Source organism: Lagenorhynchus albirostris, chromosome 8, assembly GCF_949774975.1.
Source record: "Lagenorhynchus albirostris chromosome 8, mLagAlb1.1, whole genome shotgun sequence".
In the NCBI taxonomy this organism is placed as follows: domain Eukaryota; kingdom Metazoa; phylum Chordata; class Mammalia; order Artiodactyla; family Delphinidae; genus Lagenorhynchus; species Lagenorhynchus albirostris.
In genome coordinates this window covers 88,614,802-88,630,326 of record NC_083102.1, presented here as the reverse complement: position 1 = coordinate 88,630,326, position 15,525 = coordinate 88,614,802, and the positions used below count along the sequence as shown (strand labels likewise).

General features: G+C 47.8%; 1 protein-coding gene across 1 annotated transcript in view; it reads right to left on the bottom strand.

Moving 5' to 3' along the window:
- Positions 1 to 367: 367 nt before the first annotated feature.
- Positions 368 to 15,525, bottom strand: part of CDHR3 (cadherin related family member 3) — a 151,800-nt gene continuing 136,642 nt past the window's right edge. The window contains exons 11-18 of the mRNA XM_060156187.1: positions 15,123 to 15,221; positions 13,442 to 13,668; positions 10,959 to 11,130; positions 9,147 to 9,397; positions 7,246 to 7,427; positions 5,183 to 5,192; positions 2,191 to 2,239; positions 368 to 672 (exon numbers count right to left, since the gene is read on the bottom strand). Coding sequence (XP_060012170.1) covers positions 368 to 672; positions 2,191 to 2,239; positions 5,183 to 5,192; positions 7,246 to 7,427; positions 9,147 to 9,397; positions 10,959 to 11,130; positions 13,442 to 13,668; positions 15,123 to 15,221 — 1,295 coding nt within the window. The remainder of the gene's footprint in view (positions 673 to 2,190; positions 2,240 to 5,182; positions 5,193 to 7,245; positions 7,428 to 9,146; positions 9,398 to 10,958; positions 11,131 to 13,441; positions 13,669 to 15,122; positions 15,222 to 15,525) is intronic.

Sequence of the window (15,525 nt, the reverse complement as noted above, 5' to 3'; positions counted from 1 at the left end):
CCAGGTGGGAGGGTAGTCCTCAGAATTTAGGCAGGAGGTCTCGTGCACTTCCTAGGGGCGAACGGAACAGAGCTTCCTAGAGGTCAATGTGAAGAAGAAACACAAGTCCACACCCACCAGTTAGCAGTCCAGCTGATCAGAGGTACTGAGGCCAGGGCAAAATCTCTCCTGGGCTGTCTCAGAAAAAGGCAACTCTGAGATGAAAGCCCTTCATTTTAAAGTCTGTCAAACATTCCACCTGGGACCCTGGATCCTCCACATTTTCAGCCCTCCACCCCGACCCTGCCCTCAAAGAATGTAGGGTGAGGCAGCGTCCCAGACAGTCAAGCTCCCGCGCTGTGCTGTGGGCCAGGAAGCCAGACACCGTTCACTTTTCTGGGTGCGGTTTGGGGGATCCCCTACCCATAAGGGCTGAGTTTCTGTTCTTTGGGGTGCTTGGCTTGCTGTCCTGGTTCCTGGACCGTGGGACTGTATTCTTGGCCTGTGCTTTGTCTCTCAGCCCATCTCCTTCCTTGTGGGTGCTCCTTAGTGGCTCGGTCCCTTCCCCAGTGACAGGTCTTCTTGGAGCAGCTCCCTGAGGGCTGGACTCCTTCCATTTTGGCATTTGGGTTAAGGGATCTTTCCACTTTCTGGCTCCAGTTTTTGTGTTGAATTCATATATTGCCCCAGTAACTAGAGAAAAAAATTACACCACCAATGTATAAACAAAGGAATCCAAATGCTTCTCTGCTCCCCCATCTCCACCCTGCTCTCTTCTCGCCCCCAGGGAAAGATGAAGCAGCTAGAAAGATTGAAAGCAGGCTTGTGAAGAACACAATCTTCACCTGCCTGCCCTTTCCACGAGCTGAGCTGTGTGGCTCTGACCACACAGGTAGCAAATCTCACGCTTCCCTGGAAAGAAAGGTTTAGGAGAGTCTCAAGGTCACCTCAATGGCAAGATGAGAGGCCACAGAAGTCTTGAACTCAACATGAGCTTCAGATAAGTTAGGCTCAGTTTCTCATGGGGTGACCCATTACGTTCTGATTTGTTTAAAAAGATCCCCTGAATCCCTGATATAAACAGGAGTTCACCAAGGAAGGAGGGAAAGACTTTGATTTTTATCTATGTTATGTTAGCAGAGATTTGCAGACACAGACACACAAACCTGGCCCCAGTTGAGATGATGCAAGGGAGCCATTTTTATTGTGTCGGAGCCTGCAGACGCTAATTGATGTTTGTTCACATTAGTCCAGTTGGCTCATCGCTTCCTTTTTCCTTCTCGCAAACACACAGACGCAGAACAGCCTCGGTCCTCCCTGGCTTTTGCCCCAGAAGATCTAGTTTCCGGCGTGCCCCTGCTCCTGCTGTTTCCCTACAGCATGAGTGGCCTCTCAGGCAGAGGATCCCACCAGCACTTATGCTAATGTGGGCACATTATGGTAACAAGTACCTAATAATAGAGGGAAATTTAATTCCAGCAGCAGCGGCAGCCTGTCCTGGAGAGGAGCCATCCTCCCTCTGAGGAGGACCAAGCGGAGCCGTTCGCATGTGAGGGTGGCAGGGAGCCAACGCACTTGCCTCCCGAATTTGGTTTCCTTCCCTTTATTCACGTCTATAATTGAGCCTTTGTAAGTGAAGGGATGTGTGTAAAGGAGCTAAATTTGGAGCTGATTTCATGGGGGTGATGAGAGCTCTGGAGGCCAGCTTTACCTTATGTTCATCTTGCTGTCCAAGAAGGAATTCTTGGCCCTGATCGAGGAAAAAAAGAAGCCAAGCTTGCCATTTCTCCCTATCTCTCGTTACCAATAGAATGGTGTTTAGAAGCATTCAGAAAGGATGAGGCAGGTGGGGGGAGGCTGAGTCCCAGTGAGCAGAAGACACAGTGGGTTACTGAATTCACCAATTCCCTGAACTGGCCTGTGATTCAGGGAGGGAGGCTGGACAGAGGCGTGGTCCTTGAGTGGGACCCTTTAGGTGGAAACCTGCTGAGGCCTCATACGTGATCATGTGCTTGAGTGTCTACAAGCCAGCTCTGTTTTGAGCCGATCTCACGTTGCGGTGCCGCCTGGAAGTATCAGCACTGTGTAGGCCCGACAACCAAACGCACTGGCAGACTGAGTGAAGAGCAGGACGTGGGATATGGTCCTTCATGACTCCACCAGCCTGGAATATGATCAGTGCCCTTATGGACGACACTGCCGCTTAATTACCTGGGTCTGCGGCTTCTCCATCAAAGACAGTGTTCATCTGGATTGTTTCCTAAGGAAAAGAAAGAGACGGCTTCAAGCACAGCCCTACACTCCTCCCCCCAGGAGAGGCTGCTCTTCCTTACAGCCCAGGTTCCTTACCCAGGACCTTCCTGACATTTATTTATTCAGTAGGCACTGTGCTAGATGCTCGGGACACATCGGTGAACAAGGCAGGGCTGGTTACCGCCCGCCCAAAGCTTGCCATCAAGCAGGGGCCATTGACAAAGAGGCACTGCAATTTACTGTGATAAAGCCTGTGATGGAATATAGGATGCTATGGGGGCGTGGGGGAACAGGGGTGGGAAAAGGACATTTAATGCAGACTTGGGGGGTAGGAAAGCATCCTGAGTAAACGCCATCTAAGCTGCACAGAAGGAAGAGCAGAAATGCCACGCAGCACCGGCCAAGATCGACATCACCTACGCGGGATCTGCCAGGCAGATGTTACGTGCAGAGCAGGCACAGATGAGTCAGCCTAGGCCAATTCAGCGCTGCCTCCGGGCCTGGCCTGCCTCACCTAAGCCTGGTGCTCCACACCTTATTCTTTCTCCTGACCTGTACTCTGTGCCGCCCTCCAGGACCTGATCTCTGCCCCCTGGAAACACCCCCTTCCCTCACACGGTGCCCTCCAACGACGCCGTTCTTCAGCACACTCATGAGGACGGTGTTGGGAGTTTAATGGGCCTTTGACCCCCGTTTTCATCACATAAGCCGTTACCTACTCACTTGCCCACAGCTCCCCTCTGTGAAAACAGAAGGAATCGAGATGTACAGCTTTCCTCCACTTGATTAACTCAGAAGCTGCACTTTTTACGGCCAGGGGGATTGATTTATTTAATCGACGAATTTAACTCTACATATGTCTAAGTCTCTGAGTGGCATCATCAAGGGTACTTGACTTAGGCAATAATAAGACCCAGGAGACAGGAGATCACCCCTTCCTCCTGTTTGCAGACCAGTGCTTATAAGCACTTAGGAGACTGGCCTGAAGCGATACTTCCTCCGCGTCCTGTCATTTCCCAAATTCATGGATCTTAGATCATAACAAAGTCCTATTATTAGGGGTTAGGGGAGACCTGGGAGGGGGTCACCTTCAAGTTCCGTCACTTCCAGTGGGTGGATCAGGTTCAGTGAAAGAAAACTCAGGAGGTCACGTGAGGAGGTAACTCCCCAGCTGTCCTGTGACACTTTGCATTTACATGACTCTTCATAATTTTCCCAGTATTTCCCCACCTGTTATCTCAGGGCAGCTGTTCTCACTCCCGTTCCACAGGTGAGGAATCTAAAGCTTAAAGAGGCCGAGGGAGTCCCTGAGGTCAAGGTCATATGGCCGAGAGGGCAGAGCCAGCCTCAGCCTCCCACTGTGCTCTTTTTCTATCACTTTTCCCTCAAGGTGTGGAAAAGCAAAGCAAAAGTAAATCCCACTGAAGGCTGAAGCACCAGTTCTGGTCTTTAAGCTCCTCTCCCCCTAACTCACTCTCCTGGAGAACTAGTGTAGATAATAAACACCACTATTCAATATTTATGAAATCCAGTTCTTCTGCAAATATAGCAGCAGACAGGTTCAGTGGAGGGAACAAATTCTATCAGGAGCTCGTCACACAGCAGTCTGCTCCAGTGGCCAGATACAAGCATCTCCCTGAATGATAAACACCCCCGTGGGACTGTGACGAGACGGCCAGGGGGAGACCAGAGCCCCTCCCCAACCCGGCGCCCCGGGGCCAGCCAGCCTCACCACCGCCGCCTCTCTCTTTGTGTTCTTCATTTCTGCAGGCAAGAGGACAGACGAGTTAAGCTTCTTGGACACTAAATTGACCTTAAAATTTTACCCCTACAAAGAGATCTCTCAAGCAGGATTTGAGCTTAGTATTGCAGGCATAGCAAAGAATTTTCTGTCTCTAGACATGTTTGTTGACCTCCTTCCACCTTCTCAGAAACACACACACTCTCATAATACACCATTAAAATTTTTTAATTCTTTTTCCAGCTTATTGTCATTACTGGAAACTAGGTTTTAAATGGCTTTATAGGTAAAAAAGAAAGAGGGGGTTTCTACCTTTGTTTCTCATCTGAGGATTCTTTGCGTCCATTCCTTATGCCCTTTTTACAAAGTAACTAGGATGGGAGATAGGTTGTGAAAAATCTCATTTTTTAGAATTATCTCATTCGATATGATCAATAACCACCGTAGTTAAATTTCTAACCCTGCTGAGATATCCCTTGTGCATGTCAGATGCACACACCTATGGCTGGAGTGATTAGAACAATCATTTTTCAAAAACACTCTTTCCAGTTCTTTGTCCTGTCTCTCCCCATAGCTTGGAGTCTCCCTGAGACCACAGCTTTGGAGACAGTGGTGATGTCTCCTCAGATAGGCCTTGCTCATTTCACCAACGCCCTGAAATCACTCAGCTCTCCCAGCCCATCTGACTGCACCCAGCCCCGATTTCTAACTACCCTAACCTAAGTAACATGTGAGAATGTTCAAATCCATCACAATCTGAGAATAAAGTATCATTTGTTCTTTAAAAAGAGGCATCTGTCTAATACAGGGCACTAGCTGTCCTCGGGGGGGGGCACCCCCTCTGTGTGTAGCAGCAAGTAGATTCTGTGTTTAACTCACGGAGAATTCTCCATTCCTGACCCGCTTGGTGGGGAGCAGACCTTTAGGTGCTGATGTGAAGCTGATTGGAGGTGACTCAGTAAGGAACAGGCAGGACCGAATGAGACCCAAGCGGGCCAACGGTCCCATGCACCCTGCCCTGCCCTCCCCTTCCTCCAGCTACGTCCGACCTCTGTTTCGTTCCATCCACAGATGATGTGGCGGAAAACCCACCAACACAGGACTTGCCCTGATTCTCCACCGAGTTGGAACCCTTTTATGTAGTACAACAGAGCAAGCACAAAACAATAATAGCAACAAACAAAGGTAATCGGCACCGTACATACCTACTTTCTTCACCCTGTATCGGGAGAGAAGGGATGGACAAGAATTAACCTGAGAGCACTCTGCCCTGGTACACACGTGACAACGTGGGGGCCTTTGGGCAACTGTGTTCCCCAGGACTCAGGGGTCGATTGAAAGAGGGACCAGGGCAGGGGACTAAAATGCAGAATGGGCTCCCAGCCCTGCTCCATCACTGCTGGGTTGGGACTAAGGAGGCTTAGGAGTTTGATAAGTTTGAAAACTATTGCTTTAGAGAACTTCAGGGAACCTATTTTCTCTGACAACACTGAGTGAGGGCATGACGACCCCATCAGACGGCCCAGCGATTCTTCCTGCCTGGTTTTCCTCCCCAGTAACCATCTGAGCAGAAGATTTGACCCACAGTGGGAAGGTTCGATGACTAGCAGTTAAACCCTGGCTTCCTGTAATGTGAAGAGCTGGACACCTGGACTCTTAAGACCCTTCATTCTGTGACTCTAATTCTCTGCTATGGGACAAATATTGGTTGCCATATGGTACAACAAATTGCCAGAGAGGCCAGGTCTGAGTCTGAATCACTAGCTAGTTTTTTAAAAGTCAACCACGTTGAAAACAATATGTAGAAGGTAACTGAAGCCACCAGGTTCAAGGTGCACATTTGACTATAAATTGCATGTGAGTTGCAGTGTCCAGTATTGGATTACTTCCTTTAAGAACTTCTGCCCAAATCCCATTACAGAGCACTGCCATCCTTACAAGCTTAAGCATCACTCTTTTGGAGCTGGTTTTTTTTCTCTCAAATCAATTTGTGAGTATAGTCCAAATAAAAAGACCTTTTTAAATTTCAGCAGATGCTCAAGGATTTCTTACCTTGAAGTCAAGGTTGCCAATAGCAACGAATGCCCCCAATAAATATGGCAAAATGCAATGCACATCTTTATGCTAATACTTATACTTTTATACAGCCTTTCATCCATAGATTTTAAATTATTTGACAGTAGTAGTTAATCTTCAAAATACCTTTAAATGGCACATGAGTCTTATCACCCCTTCTTTTTGCCGGTGAGAAATTCCAAAATTCAAGTTCCAATACCTCAAGATACTTGGGTGTACAGAGCTAAACTTAGAATCTAGAATCCTAAGCTCACTGGGACTCAGCCATGAAAAATCATGCAACAAGATTAAAAAAAAATAGTGTATTAAGCATTTACTCCACATCAGGAACAGTGCTAAATGGTTCCTTTGCATTTGCTCATTTAATTGTTTGGTTTTCAAATAAAGAAATTGAGATTCACAGAGGTTGTCACTTGCCCAAAGCCATATACCCAGAGAATGGCAGACCCAAGATTTGAACCTCAACCTTATCTGACTCCAAAGCCCAGGCTCAGAACCATCACGTTCTCACTGTAAGAGCTACTAAGACTCAAGCAGCTGGCTCTGGGGAAGCTTGTAACAATTTGATGCTTTCTCCACTTTACTCTAGTACCTCCCTTTAGCCAGTAAAAGACACTCTGCAGAGCGTCACCGAAAGAGGCATATAAGTGAGCAGGTGAGCATCCCAGGGAGAGGAAGCAGGCCTGCGTTTACAGCCCTTGAGAGGGCCACACGCAAAAGAACAATGATTATTTAGTCACACCAGAGCCCAGTTCAGTCACTGGAGCCAAAAGCTTAATTCCCTTATTCCTTTTTATGCTTCCTCTAATTCCATCCCATCCTTTAAATATTCCACAAATAACAGCACAGCATGTTCTACTACTACTCACAACTGGCCTTGTTTCTGGAGCTTTTATCCAGGACAAGATCACCAGGAGGCTGAAGCCCCGATTTCACTGAGAACTCATCAAGTATGGGGCAGGTGCCAGGGAAAAGCAAAGGAACAGTTTCCTGGCCCGGCAGGTGATGAAGGGGGTCCACCAGGACAAGGGGAGCTGGGACGTCTCCCCCGTAGCTCCCTTTCCTTTCTTCATTCCAGACACCCTCTCTACCCTGTGGAGAAATCCCAACTGTCTCCCTTTCCTTCTCCTGGCATCACCAGAGGCAGTATCCTCTGAAAGGAAATGGGGGAAGGGCCCAGCCCACTGGCAACTTACAGAGGTTTCTTGTGCTTCCCAGCCTTGCAGGGACAGTGTCTGTGGATGGCTTTGGCCAATAGGATGATCAGGGACACCAGGAGACCCAGAAGCAGCATGGAGCCCAAAGTGATGACAAAAGGCACATACCAGGCCGATGGAGAATACACGTTCTTCCTCAGGATCCGGTAGGTGATCCTGGGCTTGAATGACAGAAGAGGGAGATGAGTGGAGGTTGGTAGTCTTTGACATCAGAACCCTCTCACGTTGGGTGGTTGAATGTTCATCCTGCTTTTTGTTCTTGCTCTAAAGGTCGGACATCTGTGTGCTCATCGTTCTCACTCTTCAACCCATCACCTTATTTATAGTCTTGCCAGATGTCCATTAGACCAAAACCCAGAAAATGTAGGGAACTGGAGAGCAACTCTAGGCCTAATTTCATTCTCTTTCTTCTCCTTCCCCAAAGCTAAAAATTCCATTGGCTTTTTTTCCCTGCCAAATCATGGCATAAGCTAGGGACTAATATAGCTATTGTCTCTCACTGGGAAGGCATGAGCCATGAAAGTTGGGGTTTTTTGTTTCTTTTTTTTTAAACACTTTGTAAGCTTCTCAGTGTTCAGTCACTGCCAGCTGTGCTGCCAGCTGAGCAGGCTGTTATCACAGTGAGACCTCAAGTTCAGCATTTGCTTCCCAGAGAGGGAGACTGATAACAAAAAGTTATGGAGATTTCCAGGTTGGAGATGTCAGAGCTGGGTTGTGTTGTAAGTTGCAGAAAGGTGGCAATGCCTTACTTGGGGCACCTACTGGCTCCTACCACAACTGAAAGCCCTTCAAGTCACCTAATGCCTCCATTCATTGGGGGTAATATTGACTCCAGCCCACAGGAAAGGAATATTAAGCAGTTCTTGGTAAGACTCTGAGAAGCAGAATTTGACCACCTGTCACAGGTGGCTTTCTGAGGTTCTGGTTCCTTTTCCTCTGGCATACTCCAAGTATGGGGCTGCTTTTCTTCCTACTGTTTATGACAGTCTGTAGGTAGTTTACTAATTTGCACACCTGTTTGTAATCCGTCTCCCCCTCTAGATCAGAGACTCTAAAACTTTAGTGCAATCAGAATGGCCTGGAAGGCTTATTAAAAACACAGATGGTTGGGTCCCACACCACAGTTTCTAATCCAGTAGGTCTGGGGATTTGGTGAGGACTCCAGGTTTCAACATCCTTCCCTGGAAGTTGTAGTGATGATCATGGTTGGATGAGGTATAACTTTAGTGTTCCGGGGTGGGCTCAAGAATTTGCTTTTCTAACAAGTTTCCAGGTGATGCTGCTGCTGCTGTTGGTCTGGGAACCACACTTGAGAACCACTAACCTATACTATAAGCTCCATGAGAGAGCAGAGATAATTTCTGGCTTATTCACCAAAGTGCTTGGCATATAATAGGTATTAAATCAATATCTGCAGATTGAATAAGTGGATTTCTTTTTGGAGTGGAGGTGGGGAGTAGGGTACAGACTGACAAATGGTGACTCTTCAAAAGAAGTAGAGAAGAGCATCTGGCAGCTAGCTGCTTTCATGGACACGGACTTGTATTGGCTCTTAAGAGCAAGCAGAGAAGGGCTTGTGAAGGCAGCAACATGTCCATACCCTGGATGGGCAACGCCTGATCTATCACAAGTCTGTGCATATGTGTACCTCCTTCTTTACCAGACTAGGAAATGTCAGTGGTTCTATAAGCCCAAGGTCTCACCCAGATTTTTTCTACCACCCAGTGACTATTCTGATCCAGCCCACGGTTGGCGTTTCTGGCAACATCCTAACACCTCAACTCTTTTCAGTCCACCCCACATTTCTCCTAGGTCAAGGGGCTCCATCAACATCAGTTACAAGGGATGTAACTGGGAAGTCCATCTCCCAAAACCCTTACCCTGGGGGTTGTGGTGACAGTCGTGGTTGGGTGAGGAATGACACTAATGCTCAGGGTCACTGTGCCTGTTTCAACAAGAGCTGCAGCTCTCTTCCTGTCGGACAGCAAGTTGTCATCAGTTATGTAGACAAGTAGTTTGTAGTTCCAGATCTTATCAAGCCCACTAGCATAGTCAAAGCGAGTCGCGAGGATCAGGCTTGTAACGTTGGACCCGGCGTTAGGAGAGAAGGTGAAATGACTGTTGATGTTCCCTAAATGAGATTCGATGCAAGGATTTTGGGAATAGGAAGAAAAGAGCGTGAGAAATAAGGGTTAGAAGAAAACTACATTCAGTCTTTTTCTTAAACATCCCACCTCAGGTGTAGACTACTTCTGATGTACCAGGGTGGGGCAGTGACAGGATATGGGCCTTAACAGCACCAGAGATTTCATGAGTACAGAGAGACTCTGGCTTACAACCAGTGTGGCTGCAATGAAAATGAGAGTAGAAAAGGGCACCAGCACAGGTGTCCAGGGAGAATGGCCGCCACCGCGCTGAGCATCAGGCAGGGAGCTAGCAATCCTGCTGCGGCCAATGCTCATCGTCAGCATTAACTTGGTAACAATGTGTAAGTCACGCTCAGACCAATCAGTGGGCGGCAAGAGGGAAGAGGGGGCCACGTCCCTAGCCATGGGCCAAGTTCATTGCACGCCTTTCATGAAACCGGGCTGGTCACACCCGTGACGGATGTCCCTGGAGTCCCCCAAAGGAAGGTGCGTCCTGGGCTGGCAGGGACAGTAGTCCCCACCCCCACCTCCCCAGCGGCTCGTCTGGGGCTGCAGGCTCACAGCTTAGGGAGCCCAGAGCAGAGAAGCTGCCCGCCCAAGCAGCTCTTGTTCATTCCCCCGGTGGCTGCAGACTCACTACCAACTAAAAACCAGTAAATGGACCAGGGGATGATGCAGTTTTACTCCCGAGCAACGAAGTGCCCCATAAAGGCCTCAGGGTTCTCAGTATGGATTGTTCCCATCTCCGGCCACTGCAGTCTCGAGGTGGGCTCTGCCCCTGGGTTTTGTGACACAGCCTGCTCGAGAGGCTTCCTGCTGCTCCAGTTCCGGCTCTGCCAGGGCTCAGCAGGCGGCGGAGCTGGCTTTTCAGTCTTTCACGTGAAACTGCTCTGCTTGTTTGGGTTTAAATCCCTGGCCCCGGTACTTCATTAGATGAACTATTTTGGTCTCATTTCCATTGAGGGGTGCTCTTTTCTTTCCCTCCCACAATGGTATATTTTTAAAGAGAGAAAATGAATGGAGCAGAAGAGAATTCCTGAGGACGCGTTTCAAAATGCATTTAATCTATTTCATCTATTATTATCCAGAGAGAGGACTGGGATTCCCCTGCCCCCCCCCACCAACAAGCTTGCAGGAAAAGAGGTGGGGGAAGAGTTGGACTAAAAAAATGTTTTTAAGCTACACTAATCTGATTCATGAATCCTACGACAGGCTGGGAATTGGGGGTGGGGGGGCGGGTCACCATCAATGGGATTCACTGTTCCTTGGGCCTTTGGGCAGCCAGGTATGGGAGTCTGGGAAGAGTTAGGTGAGAAGGGGAAGCCAAGCGGGGGGTGGGGGGGTGGGGGGGTGGGGGAGGTACTGGGAATTCCAGAACCATTTGACTCCTCACCCTTGGTTTCCTCATTCAAAACACCCCCCACACGCTGTGCCAGATCAGTGTGTGAGCTCAGACCCCCACCCCTTCTCCCTAAACAGCTGCTACAGCCCCCAACACCAGGAGCCCTCAGCAAGGGTCCAGGACCACTGACATCAATACCATACCTGAGCCAATGGAGTAACGAAAAGACCTGGGGCTGGAATCAAGGTCAGTACACGTGAGCTTGAAATTGTAAATATTCGTGCCAACTTTCAGATCCACTGGGATGGCCAGGAAGTACGAGTTTGGGGTACAGATTGGTTTTTCATCATTTTCTTCAATGATGTTCACAGTCACCTAGAGCAGCAGGAAAGTGGTCTCACTGAGTAGTTATCATTGAGCCCTTACTGTGTGCCACGCACGGGGCTGTGTGCTTTTTGTGAATTAGTGAGGTTTAACCTCATCCAAGATCGATAATACGTTTATTCCCATTTTACAGATGGGGAAGCTGAGGCTTAGGGAGATTAGGTAATTGACCTAAGGCCATTCAGTTGGTGAGTGGCAGAGCTGGGATTTGAACTTAGGTCTGTCTTACTCCAAGTCCTATGCTATTAACTTCTCTACTGTGTGTTGTGTGTGTACATGCACGTGTGCATAATATACGTAATAATACATTTCCACACCCCCACACACATATGCAGCTAGACACATGCGCTCACCCCCAGATGATGCTGAGTTGTTTTTCCGGTAACGATGATGGATTTACGGTGACCCTCCTGTGCTTCCTTGCTTGCTGCCCCTGTGAGTTGGAAGTTCTGTCTTTAACTTTGGAAGATCGAACAATGGCTCTCAACCATGGCTCCACTTTGTCTGGCCCTCTCCAGACCAAATGAATTGGACTCCCTGGAGGGTGGGGCGCAGGCCTGATTTTTTTTTTTTTTTCTTCCTTGATTGATTGATTGGCTGACTTGGGTCTTCGTTGCTGTGCACTGGCTTCCTCTAGTTGCGGTGAGCGGGGTTTACTCTTTGTTGCGGTGCACGGGCTTCTCATTGCGGTGGCTTCTCTTGTTGTGGAGCACAAGCACTAGGCGCGCGGGCTTCAGTAGTTGTGGCTCGCGGGCTCTAAGCTCAGGCTCAGTAGCTGTGGCACACGGGCTTAGTTGCTCCGCGGCATGTGGGATCATCCCGGACCAGGGCTCGAACCTGTGTCCTCTGCGTTGTCAGGCGGATTCTTAACCACTGCGCCACCAGGGAAGTCCCCAGGCACGATTTTTATGTTCCCCAGCCGATTCTAATACTCAGCCAGGGTTGAGAACCAGTGGGATAGAAGGAAGCGACCTGGCTTAGCCGGGGTCTTGTGTGTAACCCGGGATCTCAGCACTGCACTGAGCCGGTGGCGCTGGCCTGCCACAAGCAGGGGCCAGCCTGTTCTCTTTCATCACTGTCTTTTATGCCTGGTGAATTGGAATATGGACTGGGATGCCTGCCAGCATGGAATCACAGAATGTCAGCCCTGAAAGGGACTTATGTGATCATCACCCTTTTTAAAAGCTTATGAATTTTAGAGTCGTATTCATTCTACCTCTGAAATTTGGGGATTTCAGCTATTTCTGAGCCCAGGAGTAAATTGAAATGTTCTCTCTAGTTAGCTCCCAAAGTGGACTCCATTCATTCCTCTCAAAAACCCAGGCTAACAAACACGACAATTACCTTCAACTTAGCACATCTTTTTCTCAGCTAGCAATGCCAAGCCTTACACATCATTGAAAACATCGTCCCACTAATTCAAAGCAAGTCATCAGAGGAACTGGACTATTCAGGCATTGGGTTATGAGGTGACTCTCCATGTGTGAGAGAGAAATCAGGGTACAAAGATAAGCATTGCTCGGACCCCCTTGGCAAATTGGGATCAAAGTTGAGAAATGAACTCTGCCTCCTGACCCTGGACCAGTCATTCTATCACACAGGGCTGCCTGCCGCTAGCTGAGTTCATTTTGCCTTAGGCTTTTTCACTTTACTAACGGGAAAGACCAAGAAATAGTTTCCTCTTTGTGACCATCATATTACCCTCAAATATTCCTGACCACTGGCAGCACAGACCTGTCAAAGCCTGGCTCCTCAAAGCACGGCTATGGACCAGCTGCCTCGGCACCACTTGGAAGCATGTTATAAATGCAGGTTCTCAGGCCCTACTCAGACCTACTGACTCAGAAATGCACTTAACCAGATTCTCAACATCAGAGGTTACAAAGCAGCACAGCGCTGCGTCAAGCCAGATCATTTTAAGACCTATCCCATCTGGTATGATGGGGCTCAGGGTAGGAACAGGGTAAAACTACTTGGGGGCGATGCACAGCTACAGCCCACCTCAACAGCAAGGGGGGATTTAAGGGCAACAGGAGGAAGCTTGTCCCCCAGGGTGGCCATCCATCTCAGCGCTTCTCCCAGTCACCCATAAACGTGGGCTTACAGATGTCAATCTTCATTTCCTGGCACTGCTATGTGTGTCCGATTGTGCTGTCTGGGACACCCCTAGCCATTCCTTGTCATGTCTGCAGGAGGTGCCCTATTAAGATTCCTTATTGCTGCGGCCACACCTGGAGGGTGCCAGGGAGACCCGAAGTCAACCAGTTGGGCTGGTGTGAATGCACCAAACAGCCCCACTCACTGTGACTGAGCTGCTGTCCTCGCCGTTGGTGGCCTGGACTCTGAGAATATAGATGGGAGCTGTCTCGTAGTCTGCTTTAGTTACCAGCTGGAGTTCTCCCGTTTGGGGATTAATCCAAAATATGTTTGGGTAGTGCTGGCTGGCCCCTCCGGTGGAGATGGAGTACACGATGCCTCTCTGGGGGAAGTCTTTATCTGTCGCTTGCATCCGTCCAACCCGGGTTCTAGCTGGAAGAATAAAGTACCTGCGATTACCGCTGAGAATAATATCTGAGATTAGTCCTGCTTTGGGGGTGAGAGGAGGAATCAGGAGCAGACACTCTCAGTGCCATGGGCGAAAGACTTTTGGGGGCCTCTTTGCTGTTCAAACTCTGTATGTTTTACATCTTTTAAATTCAAATTACACTAATGACACCCACTAGGAAACTGGCCGTATGATTCAAGCAGTACTGCGAAGTCTAAAAGACAATTCATACCCTCACATAGACTCCAAGTACACCAATTATTACATGATCCTAACACTGCAAAGAACCTTCACATATACATCTTTTTGCAGCAGTGTTGTCTTTTTTATTTTTCAAATTTTCTATACTGAGCATGGGTTGCTGTTACAAAACCAGACGAAAAACATGATTTTTAAAGGTTTAGCAACAGGATGGTTGGAATATTTTTGATTTTTAAATCCTGTTCCATTTTGCTTATTTTGCAAGTCTTGTTGGTGGGCTGCTGGACTTCGGGCTTGCTTGTTTTATAGAAGTTCTTCCTCATAAATTATACTCCTCAAGGGCAGCATCTTCTCTCATTCAACTATATACAACAGCACTACGTGCTTGACCCAGAGCAGGTGATTAATAATTGTAGCAAGATCTGTGAATTCATAAAAAGCCTATTCCTGTTGCACTTATTATTCACTGGATAAGGCATAGGGAATCGACAGCGTTTTCTTCAGACCCTCTTTTTGTATTTTGTTTAAAATGTAATGTCAGGAAATGGAGCTCATCATCAAGAGAGAAAACGAAATGAAGAGGAGATCATTTTAGAGGGAGATTTTGGGGTTTGTTTTGTTTAGTTTTTAGTGTAGAAGTATATACAATCCAAGTCTCAAAGACTGTGGTGAGGTCTGATTCTTCTAGAGTTAACAGTCTCCCCTTCACTGGGAGAGACGGGGAGAAACCCAGCTGGAGTGGGGAGGAGCCTGCAGAAATCGAGGCATCCTAAAGGGTGGAAAAAGAGGCCTCCAGGGAATCCTTCAAAGGGAGAGAGAAAACATCTTTATTTTGTTTTTAAATGAAAGAAATCTAGAAATGGGAAGCCTTCTCTCTATTTTTAAATTTCAATTCTCTGAGTGAGCTGGATAAAAATCACAGTAGAGACCAAGGGAAAACTTAGGCTGCAAAAAGAGAGGATTAGTTGGAATCAGGCACCCAGACAAAGAGGCAATCAGGGGGTTCAGAGAAATGCAGTTTAATCAACAGTTTTCAAAATCTGGATTTCACCTGAAGGGCTCCTCCACAGTGAGGAGAATTTAAAAAGAAGTAAGACATGCAATAACCAGGAATCAGCTGTGAGTCGCTGTGCACACCACCACCAGGGCCTCTGACGGGGAGCCTCCTCCACCCAAGTGCCTCCGGATGAAGGGGTCTATCAAGAGCACTGGAGTCTGTGTCTCGTCGGTTACTTACATGGGCTTAATTCTGACACGGCAAATATGTAGGATGGGCTATCAAAGAGAAGAGGAAACTCATTTTCTGGGCTTGTTAGGATATAAATGTAGATATTATCTATAAACAGAAATAGGAAAAATAATTAAATCACAATACAGGCATCCCTCATTCTGTTGCGTTTTACGTATTGCAGTTTGCAGATACTGTGTTTTTTACAGATTGAACATTGTGGCAACGCTGTGTCGAGCAAATCTATCGGCACCATGTTTCCAACAGCGTTTGCTCACTTTGTGTCTCAGTGTCATGTTTTGGTAATTCTCGCAATATTTCAAACGTTTTCCTCATTATTATATTGTTATGGTGATCTGTGATCAGTGATCTTTGATGTTACCATTGCAAAAAGGTTATGACTCGCTGAAGG